The following is a 26602-nucleotide window of genomic DNA, read 5'->3' on the forward strand; positions in this document are numbered from 1 at the left end:
AAGGGAGGGGAAAAAAACTTAATTTTCAATGAAGAGCCCTTTATAACTTCTCAATTTTAAGCTTTACCCATGAGGTAATCCTAGATGTTTTAAAAGGATAGAATTAAAATGATTTTTTAATTACCAATAATTGTCGTTGCTGGTTTAAAAAAAGATAGCAGCAAAAGCTAGTACTGAGGTCATTTCACTTGAATGAACATCAAAGTAATGTGGAGGAAGAGTGATTTGACCACTGAGGGGCAGGGTGGTGCTCAGGACACCGGGAAGCCATTTGGCACCAGTCAGTGGCCTCAGCTTCCCTTGTAAAATCAATTGCAAGTTGTAACCAAATGATTCAATGGTTTCAGTGTCACTGTTGAGCCGATGGAAAAAGAATTATTCACAAAGTCATCAAATGAATGGGAAGAAAACACCTTCATCCAAGATAAAGCATTGGCCACCTACATCTGTTTCATGAAGCAGAAGAAGAAGCATCGTAATTTCATTTCAGTACCAGTGAAATAGTACTTCCCAACCAAAAAATCACAAAGAAACTGCAAGAGAGCTCTGAGTTATCTTCCTCTCCATGAGGAAACAATCCCAGCGTCCCTTTGAGGGAAAGAGTCTGTGGCAGAGGCTATGAGCTGCCTCCCAATACCCACTGTCCTCTTCTTGCTAATAAGAGGCCCCAAACTTTACTCAGTGAAGCCAGTTGGTGGGCTTTATTTTCCAGTCTCCTGTGCAGCTAGATGTGACCATGTGACCAAGTTCTGACAGAGAGGTATAAACTGATTGGGGGCTCTATGAGAAGGCTGACAAAAGCAAGGTGATTCTGCTGGGAGATTAGACTATTTTGTCCTTCCTCTTTCTCCTCTTCTCTTTCTTTTTTTTTTTTTTTTTTTTTGAGATGGAGTTTCACTCTTGCTGCCCAGGCTGGAGTGCAATGGTGCGATCTCAGCTCCGCCTCCCAGGTTCAAGCAATTCTCCTGCCTCGGCCTCACAAGTAGCTGGGATTACAGTCATGTGCCACCATGCCCGGCTAATTTTTTGTATTTTTAGTAGAGACAGGGTTTCTCACCACGTTGGCCAAGCTGCCAAACTCCTGACCTAAGGTGATCCACCCGCCTCGGCCTCCCCTTTCCTCTTTCATGCTTTCCAGAATCAGGATGTGATGGTTGGAGTTCCAGTAGCCGTTATGGACCGTAAGGTGATGATGAGGTTGGAAATCATGGGCCAGGATAGAGGGTTAAGCAGGAATATGGTAAGAGCCTAGATCCCTGGTGAACATGAGGCCATCACATCACCACACTTACTGTTTCCCAGCATCCTCTACATGACAGCAAAATAAGCATCTATCTTGTTTAAAGTACCAGAATCGGCTGGGGCTCAGTGGCCGGTAATCCCAGCCTTCTGGAAGGCCAAGGCAGGCAGATCACTTGAGCCCAGCAGTTTGAGACCAGCCTGGGCAACATGGCAGAACCCTGTCTCCACAGAAAAATACAAAAATTAGTCAGGTGTGGTGGTGCATGCCTGTGGTTCCAGCTACTTGGGAGGCTGAGGTGGGAGGATCGCTTGAGCCCTGCAGGAGGCTGAGTGTGCAGTGACCACGATTGTGCCACTGCATTCCAGCCTGAGTGACACAGTGAGACCCTGTCTCGAAAATAAATAAATAGGCCAGGTGCGGTGACTCATGCCTGTAATCCCAGCACTTTGGCAGGCTAAGGTGGGCGGACCACCTGAGATCAGGAGTTCGAGACCAGCCTGGCCAACATGGTGAAACCTCGTCTCTACTAAAAAAAAAAAAAATACAAAAATTAGCTGGGCATGGTGGTGGGCACCTGTAATCCCAGCTACTTGGGAGGCTGAGGCAGGAGAATTGCTTGAACTCAGGAGGCGGAGGTTGTAGTGAGCCGAGATCGCGCCACTGCACTCCAGCCTGGGTGACAGAGCCAGACTCCAGCTCAAATAAATAAATAAATAAACAAAGTTACCAGTGTTTTAAATTTACTGTTATGTAAACCAGATGTAACCCTAATACACAGCCCATCACTGAAATTAATTTACAGGTCACATCAACTCAGAGGGCTGGGACCAATATGTCAAGATAAAAGTACCTGTTCCTAGGAGACAACAAGCACCAGTTGAGGGGGCTTTAAATCAGAACTTGCAAAGAATGAATTCCTGTAAAAAATAACTTCCTGGCCAGGCACAGCAGCTCACACATGTAATCCCAGCACTTCGGGAGACTGAGGTTGGAAGATTGTTTGAGCATAGAAGTTCAAGACCAGCCTGGGCAACACAGTGAGACCCCATCACTTTAAAAAAAATTTTTTTTAATTAAACATGTGTGGTGGTGTGTGCCTGTAGTCCCAGCTGCTTGGGAGGCTGAGGCATGAGGATCACTTGAGCCTGGCAGGTTGAGGCTGCAGTGAGATATGATTGTGCACTGCACTCCAGCCTGGGCAACAGAATGAGTTCCTGTCTCAAAAAAAAAAAAAAGAAAAGAAAAAGAAAGAACTCCTACTGGGATGAAGGAGGTAAATTTGTAAAGAACCTGGATATAAAACAGCAGGGAGAAATGGAATCTGGGGCTAATGGCATTCTTTTTTAAATTAATATAGTCATAGAACAATTTTTTGGGGCCGTGAGTTCTAGATGCACCTTGTGGTTTTCTAAGATATGAAATCTTGCCTGAACACAGAGAATAACCTGTAGAAAAAGCCTCACTGAAACAAAATGGTAGGTAGTCCCCTACGGAAGAATGGAAGGAAGGGGTCCACACAGTTTGAAGCACAAAACCTCAGTGCTAACTTTCAAATTAATTTCTAAAACTGTTTCCTGACAATATCCTCTACAACCAAAATAATCACTAGAAAAAGAATCAAACCTCCAGGTCTTATGAAAAGAAGACACAAAAGTTAAAGGTCAAGGTCAGATAACTTCTTCATTCCACCAAAGAAAATAATAAAAATTAACAATGGTAAGTCAAAATGTTTAGTTAGTTCTGCCTTCAAGCCGAACCTGCTGATGTCACTTAATTCAAATGAAATCATATGATCTAAACAAAATCATATGATCTATATTAGTGCAAAGGTGCTGGAAGACTAATAACCAAAGCATCAGAAGATATTCATAACTTCAGCTTTGGGGTTCATGCTAGCCTGGTTTGGGTTTGGTTGGTTAAATTGGGTTGTGGTCCAAAGGTAGGTTGAGAAGTAAAGAAGACTGGCCAAGGTAGAAGAACCAAATGCAGATAAGCCTTGTACAGAAAAGCATGAGCTGAGAAGCAGGAGAAGACAGCAAGTTTGGATCCAACACAGAGTAACTGAGAATCAAACCAGGAAAGAAACTCAGCTCCACAGCAGTTTTCAATGTCTTTACTTTTCAAATAATTAATGTGTGTTTTCATCACAATAGCATCTTTGTTATAGAAAAAGTTTAAATACAGAGAAGCAAAAAGATGAAAATTGGAATCACTTCCATCCTATTACTGGGAAAGAGCTACTATTAACAGTTTGGAGTATTCTTCCAGACTCTTCTGATCTCCCAGTTATATATGTACACATGTGTATATGTGTGTAGAAGTGTGTGTACACACACAGATATACATTCATACATGCATGCATATATACATATACATATCTATATCTGTATATACATATGTGTATGTATGTATAGAATTTTTTTACAAAAATGAAATCATACTATGGAAACAATTTTGCAAATCCTTTCAAACAATAATCTGAGACATTTAGGCATATAAACTTGTTCGGTCAAATATTATCAAACCACTTTTTCGCTTGAGAAAACCATATCAGAAGCTTAATATAACCATAATTATATGATCTAGAAATCAGTAGTCATTTGCATAAACAAAACTGGCCCTTCTGAATAAGGGAAATTTTCAAATCACCATTAGTCAAACACTAGAGTCATAATTATTGCAGGCAAGGTCCACTGATGCTAAAATTAGTGAGCAAAACTTTAAGGAGAAACAAGATATTTAGCACAGTCTCAAAGTATCACTCTCAAAATATTTCTTAATTACACTATAACTTTACAGTGAAGAAGGCCAGCAGACACTACCTTAACAATGATCAAGTTCAACATCACCAGTATGACAACATGTCAACACCATATACCCCAATACCATGCACTAAGAAGGGCACGCTACCTCTGTAGGATTCTTTCCAAAAATGCATAACATCACATTTTTCATGAGAAAACATCAGATAAAACCAAACTGAGGTCTATTCCACAAAATAACTGACCAGCACTCTTCAAAAGTCTCACAATTATTAAAGACAAAGAAAAACTGAAGAACGATCAGAGTCTGGAAAGGATTAAACAAACATGACAACTAAACACAATGCGGAACCCTGGATTGTATCTTGTAACGAAGAAAGGACATGAGTGGGAGAAAAATTATGAAATCTGAATGAAGTCTGTAGTTTGGCTAATTTTAAAAAGAAAAAGAAAAAAAAATGACAGGGTCCCACTCTGTCACTGAGGCTGGAGTGCAGTGTCAAGCTCACTACAGCCTCAACTCTCTGGGCTCAAGTGATCCTCCTCCCTCAGCCTCCCAAGTCACTGAGGCTACAGACACACACCACCACACCCAGCTAATTTTTTAATTTTTTGGTAAGGACAAGGCCTTTTTATGTTACCCAAGCTGATCTCAAACTCCTGGGTACAAGCAATCCTCCGGCCTCAGCCTCCCAAAGTGCTGGGAATACAGGCGTGAGCCACTGCAAGAGCCAGCTATTTAAAGTCAGCAAAAAATTGGCCGGGCGCAGTGGTTCACGCCTGATATCCCAACCAAGGCAGCTGGATCGCCTGAGCTCAGGAGTTCAAGACCAGCCAGGGCAACATGGTGAAACTCCGTCTCTACAAAAAGCACAAAAAATTAGCCAGTCATGGTGATGTGTGCCTGTGGTCTCAGCTACTTGGGAGGCTGAGCTAGGAGAAGGGCTTGAGCTCAGGAGGTGCAGGTTGCATTGAGCCAAGATGGCGCCACTGCACTCCAGCCTGGGCAAGAGAGCCAGATCCTGTCTCAAAAACTAAAAATAAAGTAAGCGGCCGGGCGCGGTGGCTCAAGCCTGTAATCCCAGCACTTTGGGAGGCCGAGACGGGCGGATCACGAGGTCAGGAGATCGAGACCATCCTGGCTAACACGGTGAAACCCCGTCTCTACTAAAAAATACAAAAAACTAGCCGGGCGAGGTGGCGGGCGCCTGTAGTCCCAGCTACTCGGGAGGCTGAGGCAGGAGAATGGCATAAACCCGGGAGGCGGAGCTTGCAGTGAGCTGAGATCCGGCCACTGAACTACAGCCTGGGCGACAGAGCGAGACTCCGTCTCAAAAAAAAAAAAAAAAAACAAAAAAAAAAAAACAAAAAAAAAAAAACAAATAAAAATAAAGTAAGCAATAAACAGACTTGAAACAGAATTATAATTACTGTCTAGCCACTGTAAGTATAATTGCTTCAAAGCACTAAACCCAACTAAGAGGGCTAACAGCACACTTCGCTGGTAGGTAAACGCAGAGTGGAGGCAGGCCTTTAAATTTGTGCCTCTCATCCTTAAATTGTACAGCAATAAACAACCTATTACTCCAAATCAAAGATGCACATGAGTATGCACACACACACGCACACAAACACAAAATCTGAGCATGCTACTATTTACCTAAAAAAATCTTGGAATTCCTCCTTTTCGGTAACGCTCCACCAGACGCCCCTCTTACCTTCTGAAAAGAAAACAAAAGATAATTAAAATGCAACCTATAAAATAAACATCTTTGTGGGGGAAAAGCACATCTCAGAGGTTCCCAGTTTTTATAGAAGGCCAAGAAGAAATATTCCATCTAGATTAGCAATTCCAGGATAAACAGGGAACTGACCCAGGTTAATGCAGGTAGGTGAAGGGCAATGCTATCCACCTGCTTATTTTTATTAAGTTATAAAGAAAGCACTTCTGGAAAGAGAAATGGAAACCAGGGATCAAGGTGAAGTCACTACTTAAACTTCAAATCAGCACCTGCTCCCAAGAGGGCAGGAGTCCAGGCCTGATGATGAAAAACTCAGGAAAGATGATGGGGCTCCAGAAGGTGAGGATCTTATTCTCCTGGTTACCCAGTGGGTCTCTAGTGCTTGGCCCTGGGCATGCCTAATAACTATTGTTAAAAGGATTAATATCAATAGTCATTGATAGTCTGGGCACATGAAGTCTCAATCTAACCTCCCTAAACATTTTTGGAGCACCAGCAAGTGGCTATGTTTGTCATCCTAAGCATTGTGTATTTTCTTTTGGTTTTTGTTTTGTTTTGTTTTGTTTTGTTTTTTTGAGATGGAGTCTCACATTGTTGCCCAGGCTGGAGTGCACTGGCACAATCTCAGTCACAGCAACCTTTGCCTCCCGGGTTCAAGCGATTCTCCTGCCTCAGCCTCCCAAGTAGCTGAGATTACAAGTGCCTGCCACCACGTCCAGCTAATTTTTAGTAATTTTAGTAGAGACAGGGTTTCACTGTGTTGGTCAGAGTGGTCTTGAACCCCTGACCTCGTGATCCGCCCGCCTCGGCCTCCCAAAGTGCTGGGATTACAGGCGTGAGTCACCACACCCGGCCCAGCATCGTGTCAGCAGTAATGAAATAAAATGCCCATCAAGTGGTAATACAAAAGAGGCCATTCATCTGATGCTCACACAAAATATTTCACTCTCAAATCAAGTATAATGCCAAAACCATATTTCCACAGTGTATGTTTTTTCAGTTACTAGGAAAAAGCACATTTCCAGTAGACCACGATGTGTGGGTTTAATGCCACATGATTCCAAGCAGCCACAGGTGTCGAGATCTTGCTGCACATTTTCGGCTTCTCAGTTTGTCCTCTCATGAGTCCTAAGGCTGCTTTCTCACATTTTAATAGTTGACTTTGAAGGCTGACTCATCCTTGTGATTCTCACATTAAGTTTTTACAGTTTCTACTACAGGTTTACAGTTCACATCTTAGGAATCTGCATTACAGAACACTTTCTCAAAAACCTGTCCCTCCAAATACTGATGCCAAAAGCACATCTCTCTCAGAATCACTCCTCTGTGATCTCAGAGCCTCTTTCTTCCCCTCTCCACTTACCTGCTTCAAAAAGGGATGAAATAAAACCTATTGCAAAGCACCTTTATCACTCCTGGAGGTCCCCTGAAATCTCTCTACAGAATTTTATGGTGTCCTTTTAATTATTTTAGTTTCACAGCCCCCTCCTTTCCTGCATGATGGCAGAAGGATAACAAGGAGGGGTTGCACGAAGACTTGCTAGAACATGAGCCTGTCCCAGACTGTGAGATTCACATCTTAGACTTGCAAAAAAGTAGAACCTCCTTCTAAAGACCATCACCTCTGCATCAGTCAACAACCAAAATCAACAAGGTTTGAGAAAATAAAACTCCTCCATCAGCAAATATGACTGTGCCCCTGTGTCAGATTCTGTGCTGGGGCTCGGACTGCCAACTGAATGAAGACATGTTCCATCTTTTAAGGAGCTAGCCAGCATAGTAGGGGAGCATATATGTAAACAAACGATACCACAGATTCTGGTGAGTGCTAAGAAAGATTCAAAAAAGGCACAATCATATCATAAGGAGGAAATGATCGGTTCATCTGAGGATAAGGGTGTGGGCAGGGCTGGTAAGAACAGCAGCAATCCTGGCATACAGCAGCTACTGAGTAAATTATTTGTTGGATGGATGGATGGATGGATGGATGGATGGATGGATGGATGGATATATGGATGGATGGATGGATGGATATATGGATGGATGGATGGATGGATGAATGAATGCATGGATATCCTGACTACAGGGAGTAAAACAGGTAAGAGGGGAGTGGGGATAGAAGTAAGACATCCTAGACAGAGAAAACAGCACTGACAAAAGCATAAAATCACAGTGTGCTCCAGAAAGGAGAAGTGATTTGCTATGTCTGGAGCACAAACTTGGTGGAATAAGAGAGAGGGTTAGAAACGCTGCAGGCTCCAGATCATGAGCACCTTATAATTATATGCAAAAGAGTTTGGACTTCATCCTGTAGAAGAGGGAGAAACATCAAAGATTTAAGTGGCAGTGTGCCATAGATATGTGCATTTGGAAAGATGGCTCTGGGAGCAGTGTGCAGACTGGGTGGGATTAAAGGCAGCAAGTTTGAGGGAAGGAAGGTTAGTCAGGAAGCAACAGCACTAGTCCTTTTTTTTTTTTTTTTTTTTTTTGAGACAGAGTTTCACTCTTGTTGCCCAAGCTGGAGTGCAATGGTGCAATCTCGGCTTACTGCAACCTCAGCCTCCCAGGTCCAAGCGATTCTCCTGCCTCAGCCTCCTGAGTAGCTGGGACTACAGGCATGCGCCACCATGCCCAGATAATTTTGTACTTTTAGTAGAGACGGGGTTTCTCCATGTTGGTCAGGCTGGTCTCGAACTCCCGACCTCAGGTGATCCACCTGCCTCAGCCTCCCAAAGTGCCAGGAATATAGGTGTGAGCCACCACACCTGGTCAGCACTAGTCCTTTTAAGGATAATGAACACTCAGATAAGAACAGCAGGAATGGAGAAGACAGGGTGGACCTCAGAGCTATTTGGGAAGCCCAGGTAACAAGATCACCAGTAAGACACAGAGGGAAAAGCAGATCAAAGAATATCTAGGTCTGTAGAATTGAAGAGGAAGGAAACCTTTTAGCAAGAGAATACAGTGTTCAGTCTGGGCACACCGACGTTGAAGTACCTATGAAATGCTGGAGTAGAAAAATCCAGATCAGAATAAGATGATCAGATCTTCACCTCCAGAGAGAGATTAATTTGAATGTCATCAGCTTAGAGAAAGTGGTTAAACAAAAATATGGATAACCCTGATGAAGAAAAGTATCTTTCTGAGGAAGAAGACAGGATGGCCAAATGACATCCTAGGAAATGCCAATAACTAAGAAGTAAACAAAGGAAGAGGTGTTGGTGAAAAAAACTGAGAAAGGATAAGAGGAAGCCAAGAAAGAATGGTGTCAAAGAAAACAGGAGAGGAACAGTTCCAGAGGAAAATAAGCTCAAACATGCAAATACTCAAAAAGTCAAGTAACATTAGAGCCAAAACATATCCACCAAGTGTGACAGCTAAGAGCTCACTGACAACCTGGACAGTGTTAGTGGATTAACAAGATCAGACCGCAGTGTTGAGTCTTAGAGGCAGATGTAGTACAGACAAGATCAGAAAAGTTTTTATTTTTTTTTTTTTTTTTTTTTTTTTTTTGAGATGGAGTCTCGCGCTGTGTCACCCAGGCTGGAGTGCAGTGGCGCGATCTCGGCTCACTGCAAGCTCCGCCTCCCAGGTTCAGGCCATTCTCCTGCCTCAGCCTCCGAGTAGCTGGGACTACAGGCGCCCGCCACCACGCCCGGCTAGTTTTTTGTATTTTTAGTAGAGACGGGGTTTCACCATGTTAGCCAGGATGGTCTCGATCTCCTGACCTCGTGATCCGCCCGCCTCGGCCTCCCAAAGTGCTGGGATTACAGGCTTGAGCCACCGCGCCCGGCCCAGAAAAGTTTTTAAAGAAGCTTTTAATAAAATAATGCAATGACTGAAGAAGGACTCAAATTAGAAAGATGGTTTTGTGATGTTGGTTTTGTTTTTTTAAGAGACAGAGTCTCACTCTGTTGCTCAGGTGTACAATGGCCTGATAATAGCTCACTCCGTAACCTGAAATCCCTGGGCTCAAGTATTCCTCCCACCTCAGCCCCCCAAGTAGCTGGGACTAAGGCATGCACCAACATTCCAGGCTAATTATTTTATTTTTTTGTCAAGATGGAGTCTCACTGTGTTGCCCAAGGTGGTCTCAAACTCCTGTCCTCAAGTCAGGCTCCCATCTTGGCCTCCCAGAGCACTGGGATTACAAGTGTGAGCCACTGAGCCCAGCCTGGTGTGTTCTTTTTTAAGGTGGGGAGAAAATAAGCCAGAAGAGGGAGAAGCTGGAGATATCAGAGGAAGTGGAGTTAATGAAGGAGCAAGTTTCCTGAGGTAGGAGGAAACAGGACCCTGAGGACAGACAGAACATAGCTTTCAGCTGAGATGGAATCGAAAGTGGAACTAGTTACAGATGAGCTTCCAGGACACAAGGAATAAGTTAAGAGAGTTCCTGTGCAGGCATTCCCTTTTATCCTGCAAAGTACAAGTCAAGATAATTTTCTGAGAATGATGAGAAATGTATAGAAAAGGCTTAAGGAAAGCACCCAAAGGTTAGAATGGCCACTCACGGGAGTGGGACAGGATACAGAGTAGAAGGTTTGCCGGGCAGTGAGAGGGCGCAATAGAAGAGGAAAGGCCCAAAATGTGACATGGTCTCAAACCCATCATAGTGTGGGGTTTCCAGCAGTCTGTGCATGGAAGTAGATGGTGACCCCATGGAGCAACTGCTTGGAGTTCTGGAGGATAGTTAAGGAGGCAGGACAAGAGAATAAAAGTCAGTTCAGGGTGCTGTGGACTAAGTAGGCTAAACAAGTCACGGACCTGAAGGTCTTCAGGACCTATAACAAATGATCAAAATAGGAATAAATGAGTGAAAGAGCAAAAACAAGTAGAAATTGTGGTCAGAGAGTGACACATTTAAGTTGAAATTCCAGAGGCAGAGCTAACTGTACAAGTTTACCAGCATTCCACAGTCCTGCTGCTAACTTTGTGACCCTGAGCAAGTTACTAAGTCTCTGGGCCTCTGTTTCTTTCTTTCTTTCTTTTTTTTTTTTTTTTTTAAGTTTTCTAAAATTTCATCACTGTATTATGTCACAAAACAGACTTCACAAGAATTATTATGTACCACCTAACAGAATTAGTGAGTGTAAATCATTCAGTACCAAGTCAAAATTAAATTATTTTGAAGCTAATCATTGAGTTTATGCCTTATCTGACTTTCTGGCCTTTCTTCATTCTCTTCCTTCTGCTCTCCCCCTCTTCTTTGTTAGGAACTTAAACAGAGACTATATTAGGACGGCTAAGGTGAGAAATTAGAGAAACTTCAAATCAGCATTGACCATTGAGAAGATCCAAAATAGTGCACAAACTATTAGAACTAAAGTAAAAGTTGAATAGCATTGCTAAATATAAAATCACCATTTATTAATTAACAATATTTCCAATATTTCCAAATACCATCAATAACCAGTTAATGTGTAAAAAATAAAGGATAGCAGTAATGGTATTAAAAAAAAAAAAAATTATAGGGTACTAAAAAAAAATCTAACAAAATATGAGTTCCTTTATAGAAAATTACAAAACTTGTTGAATGACAAAATGGAAACATGAAAAAAGAGGTATGCTATGTTAAACACTTACTCAATAAATATTTATGAAGCACCTACTATATGGAAGGCACTGTTATGTGCTAAGGACACAGCAGTGGACAAAACCAAAGAGCTTAAACAATAACCTTAAACATAGAGCTTAAACAAGGATGTGGATTATAGATTAATCTATAAATTCAATGTGATTGTCATCAAAATCTCAAATAGGACTTTTAAGCTAGATGAACTAATTCCATAATCCATATAGAAAAATAAATGCCTAGAAATACCCAGGAAAATTCTGGAAAAAAAAATATGGCTTCAACCACAGCATCAGAAAAAAAAAAGAAAGAAAAATAAATAAATATGGAAAAAGTGCTTGCACTAAAAGATATCAAGGCTTGCCACACCAATGCAGAGATAGACGAATAAGATCAACAGAACACAACTGAGAGACTGAAGAGAGACCCAAATGTGAATGGCAAGTTAAAATATAAAAGGGTAGCCAGGCACAGTGGCTCTCAGCTGTAATCCCAGCACTTTGGAAGGCCAAGCCAGTGGATTGCTTAGGCTCGGGAGCAGGAGACAGGGCATCACGGTCGCCTGGGAAACCCTATCTCTACAAAAAATATAGAAATTAGCCAGATGTGGTGACACATGCCTGTGTCTCAGTTACTTGGGGGGCTGAGGTGGGAGCATCGCTTGAGCCCAGGAGGTTGCAGCTGCAATGAGCCGTGGTGGCACCACTGCACTCCAGCCTGGGTGACAGAGTGAGAGCATGTCTCAGAACACAAACAAACAAAATGTGTGTGTGTGTGTGTGTGTGTGTGTGTGTGTGTGTGTAAAGGGTGATATTGCCAGGCACGGTGGCTCATGCCTGTAATCCCAGCACTTTGGGACACAGAGGGGGGCGGATCATAAGGTCAAGAGATCAAGACCATCCTAGCCAACATGGTGAAACCCTGTCTCTACCAAAAATATAAAAATTAGCTGGGCATGGTGGTGCGTGCCTGTAGTCCCAGCTACTCAGGAGGCTGAGGCAAGAGAATCGCTTGAATCCAGAAGGCCGAGGTTGCAATGAGTCAAGATCGCGCCACTGCACTTCACCCTGGTGACAGAGAGAGACTCCGTCTCAAAAAATAAATAAATAAAAATAAAAATAAAAGGGTGATACTATAAATCAATGGGAAAGGTTGTACTACTCTATGAATCATAAAACAACTAGTTATCAATATGAAAAAATAGATTCCCATTCTTCATACAAATACAAAAATAAATTATACATGGATCAAAGACCTAAAACGTTAAAACAGTCACATTCACACACACTTAAATAAAAATGTAAAAACTACTGTAAGAAATGTGATATAGTTTGGCTGTGTCCCCACTCAAATCTCATCTGGAATTGTAACTCCCACAATTCCTCCATGTCATGGGAGGAACCCGGTGGGAGGTGACTGAATTATGGGGGCGGGTCTTTTCTGCGCTGTTCTCATGATAGTGAATGAGTCTCATGAGATCTGATGGTTTAAAAAATGGGAATTTCCCTGCACAAGCTCTCTCTTTGCCTGCCACCATCCACGGAAGATGTGACTTGCTCCTTTTTGCCTTCTACTATGATTGTGACACCTCCCCAGCCACATGGAACTGTATTAAACCTCTTTCTTTTGTAAATTGCCCAGTCTTAAGTATGTCTTTATCAGCAACGTGAAAACAGACTGAAAACAACCTAGTACAAAATGTCTTTATGACCTTGAGGTAGGAAACAATTTCTTAGACAAGATACAAAAAGCACAACTCATAAGACAAAAAGTTTAATAAATGTAACTAATTCAAAACTTACAACTTCTATCCTACAAAATAATTGATAAACAAAGTAAAACGACAAGCCACAGACTCAAAAGAAATTTAGTAAGGCACAGAACTCAAAGGAAATCTAGTATGTAACAAACAAAGGTTTGGTATCCAGAATGTAAAAATAACTCATCACACTTATAAGAAAAAGATAAATCCATAAAGAAAATAGGCCAAAAATATAAATAGGCAAATCCAACAAGAAAAAAAAACAGAATAGAAAGTACAAAGAGATGTGCCAAATATTCAGATGCCACTTCATAATCATTAGATTGGCAAAAACAGAAATCTGACCAAGGGTTGGTGAGAGTGTGGGAAAGCAAGAAATCATAATTATTGCAGATCGGAGTGCAAATAGGTACAATCACTCTGGGGAGAGACTTGGCACTATCTAGTAAAAACAAAGAGAAGCATAACATGCATAACATGAGCCTGCACAACCATGTTGTGCAGATCTAGAGATCTATTTCCTGAAGAAATCTGGCACTTGTACCCCCAGGAGAAGTGTACAAAAACGTTAATTGCTGCATTCTTTACAGTAGCAAAAAAATAGAAACAATCTAAATGTTCATCAATAGGAGAAGAGAATAAATTACAAGGTACTCATAAGATGAAAAACCAAACAACTATTGAAATGAATACATCCAGATGTATCTCGACATGGACAGATCCCAAAAGAAATGAAACATTTGGCTGCTGAGGGGAAAAACTCTTCACAGAATTATAGGTAGGCGTATGATAGCATTTATCTACATCTTTAAAACATATAAAGTTATACTATATTTTGTTCTTAAATATGCATTTGTTAATAAAACATACTGGCATGCATGACACAGAAAAAGTTCACAGCAGTGGTTACTTCTGGTGAGGGAGAGGGACAAAAGGAACTTGAATTTTTAAGGAAGCTCTATTTCTTATACTAAAAAAACAAAACAAAACAAATCTGAAGCAAGAATATTCAAATGGGGTTTTTTTCCTGATTTTTGGATCCATGAGTGTATCTGTACTTTTCTGTATTTTTAAACCTAGTTTTTTTGTTTTCCAATTAGTCAACTTACGTATTCTTAAAAACACCAATCAGAAGTTTAGAGGAAGAAAAATAAAACTGGTTAAGATAAGGTTTGGGAGACTCTCTGGATTTTGCAAACAGTGCTGTCTTTGTTTCTCATCATCAAAGGGAAACAGAAGTTACGTGGGCATGGTCAAATCTCCACATGAGAAAGCACATTGAGACAACCTTACAGGAAAGACATCAAGGCCAGTTCTCTGAAAGTGCGGCTCTCACCTCTCGGACATGTCTTTTCAGGTGCATGTATACACTCTGTCCAGTTTTTCGAAAATGTCTTTCAACATGTTCCCTTCCAAAGGCCAAAAATGTATTCATGCATACATAGAGTCCACCTTCAGAATTCTAGAAGAAAGAGAAAAAGTACATTAGCCAAGGATACCTAGCCAAGTAGTCAGATACAGAAAGAGGGAAAGGGAAGGAAGGCAAACGCTGAAGATAAGGCCTGGCAAAGGGCCACCGAGGCTCCTGCAGTCATCATCAATGACCCTTCGGCAGCTCCACAGACACCCACAGCAGTGGTTTCACCCCAGCCCTGGCTCCAAATGCTCCTATGGACAACTGAGCAATCGTTTCCCAAATGCTGGCTACGTTCACAGTGAGGTGAGATCCTCAGAGGCTCTAGGAAATAAACATGCTTGTCTGACAATAGGGCAAAGGAAGAGAAAGGTAGAAAAAAGTTGGCAAAACTTTGACTGTAATATTTTATCATCGTTCTTCCTCATTCATTGGTGCAAGTCTCCAGGAATGCAAAGTTTTAGGTCATTTTAGCAGGAAAGGGTTCTTCAAAGATATTGTTCCCTTTCTTTGGTGACACATGATATTTGATAGTATTCATGAATAAACTATAACAATGTAGCGCTGGGCGCAGTGACTCATGCCTGTAATCCCAGCACTTTGGGAGGCCGAGGCAGGCAGATCACAAGGTCAAGAGTTCAAGAATAGCCGGGCGCGGTGGCTCAAGCCTGTAATCCCAGCACTTTGGGAGGCCGAGACGGGCAGATCACGAGGTCAGGAGATCAAGACCATCCTGGCTGACACGGTGAAACCCCGTCTCTACTAAAAAATACGAAAACTTAGCCGGGCGAGGTGGCGGGCGCCTGTAGTCCCAGCTACTCGGGAGGCTGAGGCAGGAGAATGGCGTAAACCCGGGAGGTGGAGCTTGCAGTGAGCTGAGATCCGGCCACTGCACTCCAGCCTGGGTGACAGAGCGAGACTCCGTCTCAAAAAAAAAAAAAAAAGAGTTCAAGAATAGCCTGGCCAACATGATGAAACCCCATCTCTACTAAGAATACAAAAATTAGCCGGGCGTGGTGGCGGGCGCCTGTAGTTCCAACTACTCAGGAGGCTGAGGCAGGAGAATTGCTTGAACCTGGGAAGCGGAGGTTGCAGTGAGCCAAGATAGCGCCACTGCACTCCAGCCTGGGTGACAGAGTAAGACTCTGTCTCGGGGGGGAAAAAAAATGTAATAAATAAATACAGGTCGAATATCTCTAATCCAAAAGTCTAAAATGCTTCAATGAGCATTTATGTTAAAGTATCATGTTGATGTTCAAAAAGTTTCAGATTTTGGAGCATTTTGGATTTCTAATTTTCAGATTAGGGATGCTGAAATAGTAAATATAATGCAAATATTCCAAGATCCAAAAAAAATAAAAATCTGAAACACTTCTAGTACCAAGCATTTCAGATAAGGGATACTCAATCTGTAATAACAATAAGTACATAATAAAGGATGAAATCTTATAATGCATGTTATTGCATATCTGATATGCTTCATGTATATTGTTGTCTTTCTCTCTCTCTTTTTGTTATTGTTTTCTGTTTGTTTGTTTGTTTGTTTGTTTGTTTGTTTCAACAGCATCTCACTGTGTTCCCCAGGCTGGAGTGTAATGGCAGGATCCTGGCTCACTGCAGCCTCAACCTCCTAGGCTCAAGACCCTCCCACCTCAGCTTCCCAAGTAGCTGGGACTATAGGCACGTGCCACCATACCCAGTTAATTTTTGTATTTTTTGTAGAGATAGGGTTTTGCCATGTTGCCTAGGCTGGTTTCGAACTCCTAGGCTCAAGCAATTTGCCCACTTCAGCCTCCTAAAGTGCTGGGATTACAGGTGTGAGCCACCATGCCCAGCTTATGTATATGTATATTATTTCAATGCTAACCACTGCAAGTTGCTTATTGTTATTTCTACTTTACAGTATCAAAAAAAAAACTAAGGATAAGTCACTTACCCAAGTTCACACAGCATGGAAGTGTTAGAGTTGAATCTATTTCTCCTTTTATCCCTCCATGCCACATTTCAAAGCACATAATATTATTTAGTTAAAGACATACTGCTACAATGACAGTCAAGGATATGTTTGAATTTTAGATACTTGATTTTCTATCTTAATTTCATCTCTTGTTTTCTCTCACTTTGCTTAACATGCTTTTCTATAAACTTAAGCTACAAAATTAGCCATCCTTTCCTCAAAGGAAGAGGATTTTCTTAAGCTATGGTTAGTCTCACCTGTCCAAATAATAAAAATAATAATAATAAAATAATGTAAAACTAACTTTTGAATGCCTGACAAAATTGCCAATAAATACCTTACAAAATTCCTTACAGTGCATTTCAGTAGAGCACAGAGTACAATATCCAAACAAACATTGATGTTTATTACATATATATTTAAAAATTGTTTAAAATTCCAATAATTTTGTTTAAAATTTGTTTAAATTCCAATAAAAATTGTTTAAAATTTGTTTGTTTAAAATTGTTTAAAATTTGTTTAAAATTTAAATTCCAATAAAATTATTTAAAATTCCAAAACATTGTTTAAAATTCCAATAAAGATTGTTAATTTAAACAATTTTCTAATAATAAAATTCTCCAACATTGTATCTAGAATTTCTAAGTGAGGATATAAACAGTCCTCTCACAATGTGAACACTTAACCATTAACTCAAGTATGTGCCTCTTACTGTAGCATACACATTGCAATAAGCAAATTAAATAAATAAATAACAGGTATAAAAATCACAAAGAAAGAAGTAAAATGGTCTCTATTTCCTAATGACAATACAGTCCATATGGAAAATTCTAAGAAATCTACACAAACTAGTGAAAATAACAACTAGTAAAAGCAATAAGTGAATTTAGCAAAATCACACGCTACAAGTTAATAGACTAAAGTCAACCGCAATTTTAGATATTAGCAACAAACACTTGCAAATGAAATTTTTAATGCTTGACTTCAAAATAGCATCTAATCCCAGCATTTTGGGAGGCTGAGGCAGGTGGATCGTTTGAGCCCAGGAGTTCAAGACCAGTCTGGGCAACATGGAGAAAGCCTGTCTCTACAAAAAAAAAAATACAGAAATTACCCAGCCTGTAATCCCAGCTACTTAGGAGGCTGAGGTGGGAGGGTCACTTTAACCCAGGGAGGTCAAGGCTGCAGTGAGCCATGATTGTGCCATCCATGCTGGGTAACAGAAACAGACCCTGTCTCAAAAAAAAAAAATCCAAAAAAGCTTATAATTATAATATAGCTTGTGTTTCTGGATAACTTTTCTACCTTTACATGAAATCATTTAAATAAAATTAGAAAAGTCCTTCAACTAGAGACAATACATTACATGCATTTAATCAACAAATTAGGTAAATATTTTCAAAAGAGTTTTCTAAATAAACATGTTTTTTGGATAGATAGACCTCTTAAGAAAAACATACTGCATCACTATAATAGTCAATTATTCATTAAATCCATTAAATTAAGCATCACATATTGTGATTTTAAAAAAAAGTTCCATTCTCTTCCAATAAAATGTAATTCAGTCTATGAATTCGAGCCAGAAGATTTACTGGGGAAAATAGGGAATTTGTAATAGAGGTCATGCACTGTCACCAGCTAGCTCTCTGGCCTAAGGCAGGCTGACATATGGGGCTCTGAGCTCCAGTGTTCTCCGCTATAAACATGGCCATAGCAGTAATTTCCACCACACAGAGTTGCATGAAATTTAAAGGGGGTGAAATACATCAAAGTGCTTTCTGTGATATATGACAATACATAAATGTTGTTTATTATATATTATGGGCTAATTATCATTATCTCATTATCCAAATCATTTTATAATTGGGGAAAACAAGCAGAAGGTAGAATAAGTGAGTCTGACAGCCACATAGGCTGGGAGTAACAAATACTAATCTGTCAGAAAAAAACACTAGGCAATTAGTAGAAGAACCAAGAAATTCGCAATCAGAAGAACAAAAATGTTCAAGGACAATATTTTTCTAAAGAAAAATATAGAAATACTCTATAATCCAAGAGTTTATAGTTTCTTAAGTAATCATAGTCTTTCCAAATTTCATTGTCAAGGGTTTTTTTCTTATTAGGGAATCTGATGGAAATTTATTTTATTTTATTTTATTTTCTCATGGAGTTTTGTTCTTGTTGCCCAGGCTGGAATGCAATGGCACGATCTTGGTTCACCGCAACCTCCACCTCCCGGGTTCAAGCGATTCTCCTGTCTCAGCCTCTCGAGTATCTGGGATTAGAGGCATGCGCCACGACACCCAGGTAATGTTGTATTTTCAGTAGAGAGATGGGGTTTCACCATGTTAGCCACGCTGGTCTCCAACTCCTGACCTTGTGATCCACCCACCTCGGCCTCCCAAAGCGCTGGGATTACAGCGTGAGCCACTGTACCCGGCCAGAAATTTAACATACCAAACATGAATTCTCAATTTCTGAAGCTGCTTGATAATGTCACAAAGTCCATAATCAAAGAGAAAAATTCTTTGACACTCAGAATGGAATGGCCAGATAAGGAAGGATTTCATTATGACATCAACAGGTGGCTGGGCACAGTGGCTCACACCTGTAATTCCAGCACTTTGGGAGGCAGAGGCGGGTGGATCATTTCAGGTCAGGAGTTCGAGACCAGCCTGTCCAACATGGTAAAACTCAGTCTCTACTAAAAATACAAAAGTTAGCTGGGCATGGTGGCAGGCGCCTGTAATCCAGCTACTCAGGAGGCTGAGGCAGAAAATTGCTTGAACCCAGGAGGCGGAGATTGCAGTGAGCCGAGATCACACCATTGCACTCCAGCCTGGGCAATATAGCGAGGGGAAAAAAAAAAAAAAATCAACAAGCTTGTTCCACTGGACACCAAGGCTGGCCACAGAGGTAGTGTGTGCCCCTCTACAGGGCCAATGCTGACAGGGAGGCCCTGCCCAATGCGCTCACCAGTAGTTCTAAAAATTCAGGGAACATTAAGACAGAAAACCCTTCTAAACCTATCACATATAGAACAAACACCCCAGTCTAATGATCTATGCTTTCTCCTTTCTTGCCCTATTAATGTCTAAATATTGGTCCTATCATACACTGTCTTTCACATACAGAGTCAGCACCCCATGGCCTCTGCTCCCAACAGCTTCTTTCAATCCTGATAAAAAGTCATGTGGATAACTGTCTCCCAATTTCCTTGTGACCAAAGCACAGAGAATGGTATACAGCCCACAATCAAGCTAAGCTACCTGACTCATAGAGTTTCAAACCCTCAACCTCATCCTCTCATTAACCAGCCATCTTCTCACTAAGATCACCAGCCAAGGAAGCATGGTAAAGCACATGCCTCCATGTGCACAAAAGGGCAGCCAAGAAATCAGGCAAGTGCAAGATGACGGTGAAATGCAACCGGAAGAATCAAAGGACAGTGTACGAGTCCATTCTCATACTGCTATAATGAAACACCCAAGACTGGGTAATTTATAAAGGAAAGAGGTTTAACTGACTGACAGTTCCATGTGGCTGAGAAGGCCTCAGGAAACAAAATCATGGCGGAAGGCAAAGAGAAAGAAAGGCACCTTCTTCACAGGGCAGCTGGAAGGAGAAGTGCTGAGCAAAGGGGGAAAAGCTCCTCATAAAACCATCAAATCTCATGAAAACTCACTCACTATTATGAGAACAGGATGGGGGTAACCAACCCCATGATTCAATTATCTCCCACCAGGTGCCTCCTACGACATGTGGGGATTATGGAAACTACAATTCAAGATAAGATTTGGGTGGGGACACAGCCAAACCATATCAGGCAGAATACAAAATAAAACTTTTTTTAAAGTAATGGTGGTAGAGTGCTCTATTAAATTAAAATAGATCACAGGCCAGGCACAGTGGCTCAAGCCTGTAATCCCAGCAATTTGGGAGGCCAAGGTGGGCAGATCACTTGAGGTCAGGAGTTCCAGAACAGCCTGGACAACATGGTGAAACCTCATCGCTACCAAAAATATAAAAATTAGCCAGGCGTGGCGGCACACGCCTCTAGTCCCAGCTACTTAGCAGGCTGAGGCAGGAGAATTGCTTGAACCCAGGAGGCAGGGGTTGTAGTGAGCTGAGAACACACCACTGCACTCCAGCCCGGGCAACAGAGCGAGACTCCGTCTCAAAAAAAAAAATAATAATAATAATAATAAAATAGGTTACAGATAAAACTTATAGAGCATTGGGGAAATTTTTTTAAAAAAATTAATGGTAGCATAAGAATGGAGGCTCCAGAAATATATGCATTCTAAGATAACTGTTTAATATATGTCAAATCACAGGAAATACAAAAATGTGGAAAAGAACCACCAATAAAAGCTACTAGGAAAATTAACATCAGTATAGAAGAAAATTAATCTGGATCTACAACTTATATGAAACACGGTAATAAGGTCCAAATAGATCCAAGAAATAAGCAATTACAAAACTAAAAAGAGCAGAATCATACATTCAGCCCACTTTTAAAGGGGAAAATAATTTCTGGCCAAAAAAATTAAGGATATCTTCAGAGATGATGTAGTTTAGTTTAAAAATGTAAACACTAGTGACCATGTTTTGTACCACAAAATGTAATGAAACAAATAAAAGACAAGATAATGGGGAAAAACATAAAGTACAGCGAATAAAAGCATGTATCCAAACTATATAAAAACTGATGAATCACAAGATGTCATCAACATTCAAGTTCAACTTAAGAAATTTTTTTTTTTTTTTTTGAGATGGAGTCTTGCTATGTCGCCCAAGCTGGAGTGCAATGGCGCGATCTCGGTTCACTGCAAGCTCCGTCTCCCGGGTTCACGCCATTGTCCTGCCTCAGCCTCCCAAGTAGCTGGGACTACAAGCACGCGTACCATGCCCAGTGAATTTTTTGTATTTTTAGTAGAGACAGGATGTTAGCCAGGATGGTCTCGATCTCCTGACCTCGTGATCCTCCCGCCTCGGCCTCCCAAAGTGCTGGGAAAGAATTTTTTTAAAGATCATTTGGTTTCCAATATGAGAAAATATTAAAATCAAACCATCACATCCTCACAACCTCCTTAAGTAAGCATAATAAAACCATCTCAAGGCACAGGTACATGCCTCATAAACCAGTAAAAACTATTAAAATTGCACAGCCTGAAGCCACAGACAAAACCCGTATATCTTCTCCTACAATATAAATCAGTTCAGCCTTTCAAGAGAGCAAAAAAAACGGTGACCCTTTGACACTGTATTTTCCCTTTTGGCCCAAAAGAAGAAAAGAAGAAAAAAAGAAAAACGAATTTGTACAAAAATATTCTGCACAGAATGTGCAGTTCTGTGCACATTCACTATCTATAATAAAACAATGTAGCAATGACCCCAAATAGAGGACTTAAGAAATTGTGGGATATAAGCACAAGAAAATACTGCAACATTATTTAAAAAGACAAATTTATAAATTGTGTGCAATGAGTCTTGCTTGGTCTAGAGTGGTGCTTCTCCAACTATTGTCACGATGGATGAGGTTGTTTTTGTTTTTTGTTTCGTGTTGTTTTCATTTGTTAAGGAAAGATACGTGGTCCCACTGCACATGGCTAGTTCAAAGCCCCAGCCAGATATAGTCTTACCACACACTTAAGTTCCACAAAACCCAAACCAGTCTATGTCCTAGGCAAACAGATCCACTGGTCACACACTTGGCTTTGACTGCAATGTCAAGTTGCTATCGAAATCTCAAAACAGGCCGCGCACAGTGGCTCACGCCTGTTAATCCCACCACTTTGGGAGGCCAAGGCGGGCGAATCACCTGAGGTCAGGAGTTCGAGACCAACCTGGCCAACATGGAGAAACCCCTGTCTCCACTAAAAATACAAAATTAGCCTGGTGTAGTGGCACATGCCTGTAATCCCAGCTACTCAGGAAGGCTGAGGCAGGAGAATCACTTGAACCCGGGAGGCAGAGGCTGCAGTGAGCCAAGATCGTGGCATTGTACTCCAACCTGGGCAACAAGGGCAAAACTCCATCTCAAGAAAAAAAAAAAAAAGAAAGAAAAAAAAAATCTCGAAACACTACTCTCAGTGCTGTACTCATCTCTCAGCCCAGTCAGCTGACACACTTTAGGTAGCACTTGTCTAGGGCTAGGTGAACTCGGCCCAAGTCTAAGAGTGTCTCACCCACCAGGAAAGCATTATTATTTTTTTTTTTTTTTAAGTTTTGCAGATACTATTCCATTTTAGTAAGTTATTTCTTTTTTTTTTTTTTAATTTATTTATTATTATTATACTGTAAGTTGTAGGGTACATGTGCATAACGTGCAGGTTTGTTACATATGTATACTTGTGCCTTGTTGGTGTGCTGCACCCATCAACTCGTCATTTACATCAGGTATAACCTGATGTAAAGGAAAGCATTATTTAAAAGACTTTCAGGACACGAGGTCAGGCCTGCAGCCTTTACAGTAGCCCCATCAATGCCTCCTCACTGCAGGCGCTTCCCAGACCCCACACTCTGTCAGTCTCTGCCTAGGAACTACTCCCACATCTCCCAGCTCAGCCCCTGTTCTGACAGTCCTTGACCCTAAATCTACTTTCATTTCACAATCAGTGTCATGCTCATTGAAATCTATCGCTATGGGAAACCCAAGCTTCCTTCAGTTTGTCGCCAGTACCTTCAGAAGCTGAAATATACATTTGCTCCTTGAAGGCAGAAAAATTGTATCATTTATTGCTAAATCCTAAAAATAGTACCTGGTACAGGGCATGGGGCAGGAAAACTGTGTCATATTCACCACTGAATCCCAAAAACAGTACCTGCTACAGGGCAGGACTGAACAAACTTTTGTAGGATGAATGATAGTTTTTGTCTTCACTATTTGTTATTTGGTCTCTCTCTCTCAAACTATTCCTCAGTGCCCTTCTGATCTGAATTTAAAATGCTTCACAGCACAGGTTCCACTTAAAGTCTCTGGCATGACTAAACAATGGGAATTCTCAAAATAAAACTCATGGCCACGCACAGATAAACAGCCGGAGGCACCAGCAGAAATTCTAGCTTTTCAGGTTTGTTTGGCTGAAGTCACTCTTAGCACCCTGGACACTTGAACCCCACTGCCCCAGCCCTCCCACCTACTGTAACCAAGCCAGTCTCACATGGGTTCTTCAGGAAAGTGGCTGCCTTCTCTGCACCCCCATCCCACCTTGGATCCTACCTGCCTCCTGTGCTCAGAGGACACCCATCCCAGAATGACCAAAGTGCAGTTCTGTGCACAATCTTAAGCTAAATGGATTCTAATGATCATTTTTATGATGCACTAACCAGAAACTTGACCAAGATGCAAGACTTTGACATCCAAAATCACAAGAAAGTCAAGAAATACTGCACAGGGCTCTATAAGGATTTCCCTTAACTTCTCCAGCCCCACAATCAAACAGTAAGAAAGAAGCAGCATTGGCCGAGCACGGAGGCTCACGCTTGTGATCCCAGCACTTTGGGAAGCAGGTCAGGAGATCAAGTCCATCCTGGCCAACATGGTGAAACCCTGTCTCTACTAAAATACAAAAAATTATCCGGGCATGGTGGTGTGCATCTGTAGTCCTAGCTACTCAGGAGGCTGAGGCAGGGGAATTGCTTGAACCCGGGAGGCAGAGATTGCAGTGAGCTGAGACCACACTATTGCACTCCAGCCTGGCAACAGAGTAAGACACCTTCTCAGAAAAAAAGGAAAAGAAAAGAAAAAAGAAAAAAGGAGCAGCATTAGAAGCCCCATGTATTGTTAAAATCCTGTCTTCAATGCATTTCAATATACATACAGTATATACCTAAGCCATTCATTTACTACTTTATATTGTATCACTCTATGTGCTATTCAGAAGTAACATCAAAGACAAAGTCACTTATTTTTATATTGCCTGCCGTTTAAAAGAATGTTAAAATGGTGGCAAATATAAAGGTCAAGGTTGCAACATGTTTCAGAGTAGCAAGTGAACAGTCATTTTAAATAAAAATACACTACATTGTCAATCGGTAGGTGTTCAGAGAACTTTGTTTACGATGATGTTTTCTTGGCAACCAGCCTTCCCACTGGAAGACAGGAAGGGAGCGTGAGTTTATGTGAGCAACGCGCTCAGGAAACACAGTCCCTGCATAACACTTGTTTTTATAACTACAGAACAGTGTCTCCTGTGGAAAACAAGCGGTCATTGCTGCAAAGAGAAACATAATGTAGGTAGATGGAGTCACAACAAATCCACGCCAGGACAAATCACATACTAACACCACGGGAAGACGGTGACTCACACACCCTTGGAAAAGGAAGGCCAAGAAGACCAGAACACAATATTTTCTAGAACATTGACTCAAAAAAGAGCAGACAGGAAAAAAAATTAACCAAATGAGCTGCTTGTAATTGTAAAAAAAAAAAGCAACCCAAATGCCCAAGAACAGATTTGCTTAATAATTTATGGTACCTCCATGAAATGTAACACTCTTCAGCTATTTGAAATTGACTTGTGGATGACTATTTACTGATAGAAAAAATATGCACATGGTAATTTTGGGTGAGGAAAGCAGGTAACAAAACACTGTGTATGCTGTTATAATATACGTGACATGCACACTCTTCCTGGCATATGATGTTATCTCAGCATGGGGAGACAATGTGGGAATTTGTTTTCTTCCCATTCTCTTCTGGCATTTTTTAATTTCTCTTCAGGAACATAGATTCATTTTTTAATTAAAATACAAATAAAAGTTTTTTAACTGAATGTATTTAGATATGCTCCCTTTTCTCAACCTGGCTTCCCAACCACACAGCTTTATGGGGGCTGTACATTTCCACTACTCAAAGTAAAGCGTGGTGGCAATAACTTGAGATTTTTATTTTTTATCTTTGAGAGAGTCTCACTCTATCGCCCAGGCTAAAATGCAGTGGAGCAATCTCAGCTCACTTCAACTTCTGCCTCCCAGGTTCAAGGGATTCTCCTGCCTCAGCCTCCCAAGTAGCTGGGATTACTGGTATCCACCACCACGCCTGGCTAATTTTTGTATTTTTAGTAGAGACGGGGTTTCGCCATGTTGTCCAGGCTGGTCTCTAATTCCTGATCTCAAGTAATCCACCCACCTTAGCCTCCGAAGGTACTGGGATTGGCCAGGCAGAATGACTCACGCCTGTAATCCCAGCACTTTGTGAGGCCGAGACAGGCAGATCACCTGAGGTCAGGAGTTCGAGAGCAGCCTGGCCAGCATGGTGAAACCCCGTCTCCAATAAAAATACAAAAATTACCCGGGCATGGTGGCACACAACTGTAATCCCAGCTACTCAGGAGGCTGAGGCAGAAGAATCTCTGGAACCCAGGAGGCAGAGGTTGCAGTGAGCCGAGATCATGCCACTGCACTCCAGCCTGGGCGACAGAGCAAGACTCTGTCTCAAAACAAAATAAAAAAATTGTTGGATTGCAGGCATGAGCCACTGTGCCTGGCCAATAATTTGAGATTAATAAGAGATTACCTTGAGATCTGCAGCTGAGGAAATTCGGGAACAAGTAAAATAGAGGTGATAAGGAGTGTAACCTCAGGGAGGCAAATGAGACTGTGATTACAACTGGGAAAAATGAAACTAATCGGGAACACTGTACTCTAGTTGGCTGCCACTCATGTTTACAGAAGGGGGTGGTCAATGTGGAGAATGGAAAAGAAGCCATGAGAGTGAGGCTGTGATGTCTTCTCTAGAGGCAAAAGAAGGCCATGGGGGTGAAGGGCAGAAGGAGTGTGTTCAGTCCCTCAATGCAAGACATCAGAGACCCAGCAAGGGTGATGCCCTAATGACATTTACATCCTAGTAAAAAGAGACAGGCAACAAGCAAGAAAGAGACATCAAAGATAATTCCCAGCAGTGATAAGACGAACCTGAGGATTGGGGTCTTTATACAGACAGGAGACAGGGTTGTCTCTAGGAGGCTGAGACTTCAAAGATGATGAGTAGTCAGGCAAGCAAAGAAGGAAGAGTACCCTCTCCAGATGCAAAAGCATGTGCAAAGGTCCCAACTCCAAAAAAAGCTTGGCTACTGCTTTGAAGGATAGAAAGCCAGCCAGGTGCTGGAGAAGCATGAGAAAAAGGTGGTGACAGTACAGAAGG

The 26602-nt window shown here is 41.4% G+C and overlaps 1 protein-coding gene across 2 annotated transcripts in view; it reads right to left on the reverse strand.

The window, feature by feature from the left end:
• Positions 1-26602, reverse strand: part of USP13 (ubiquitin specific peptidase 13) — a 135256-nt gene that overhangs the window by 91412 nt on the left and 17242 nt on the right. Inside the window, exons 1-3 of one of the 2 annotated variants that reach the window (XM_009201318.4) lie at positions 18910-18928; positions 14418-14543; positions 5666-5726 (exon numbers count right to left, since the gene is read on the reverse strand). In XM_009201318.4, the coding sequence (XP_009199582.1) occupies positions 5666-5726; positions 14418-14516 (160 nt within the window). In that variant the 5' untranslated portion in view covers positions 14517-14543; positions 18910-18928. Of the gene's footprint in view, positions 1-5665; positions 5727-14417; positions 14544-18909; positions 18929-26602 lie in introns of those variants that run through there. The other variant, XM_003894796.4, reaches the window with a different exon arrangement.

The sequence above is a fragment of the Papio anubis genome, chromosome 2 (genome assembly GCF_008728515.1).
Source record: "Papio anubis isolate 15944 chromosome 2, Panubis1.0, whole genome shotgun sequence".
NCBI classification, from domain to species: domain Eukaryota; kingdom Metazoa; phylum Chordata; class Mammalia; order Primates; family Cercopithecidae; genus Papio; species Papio anubis.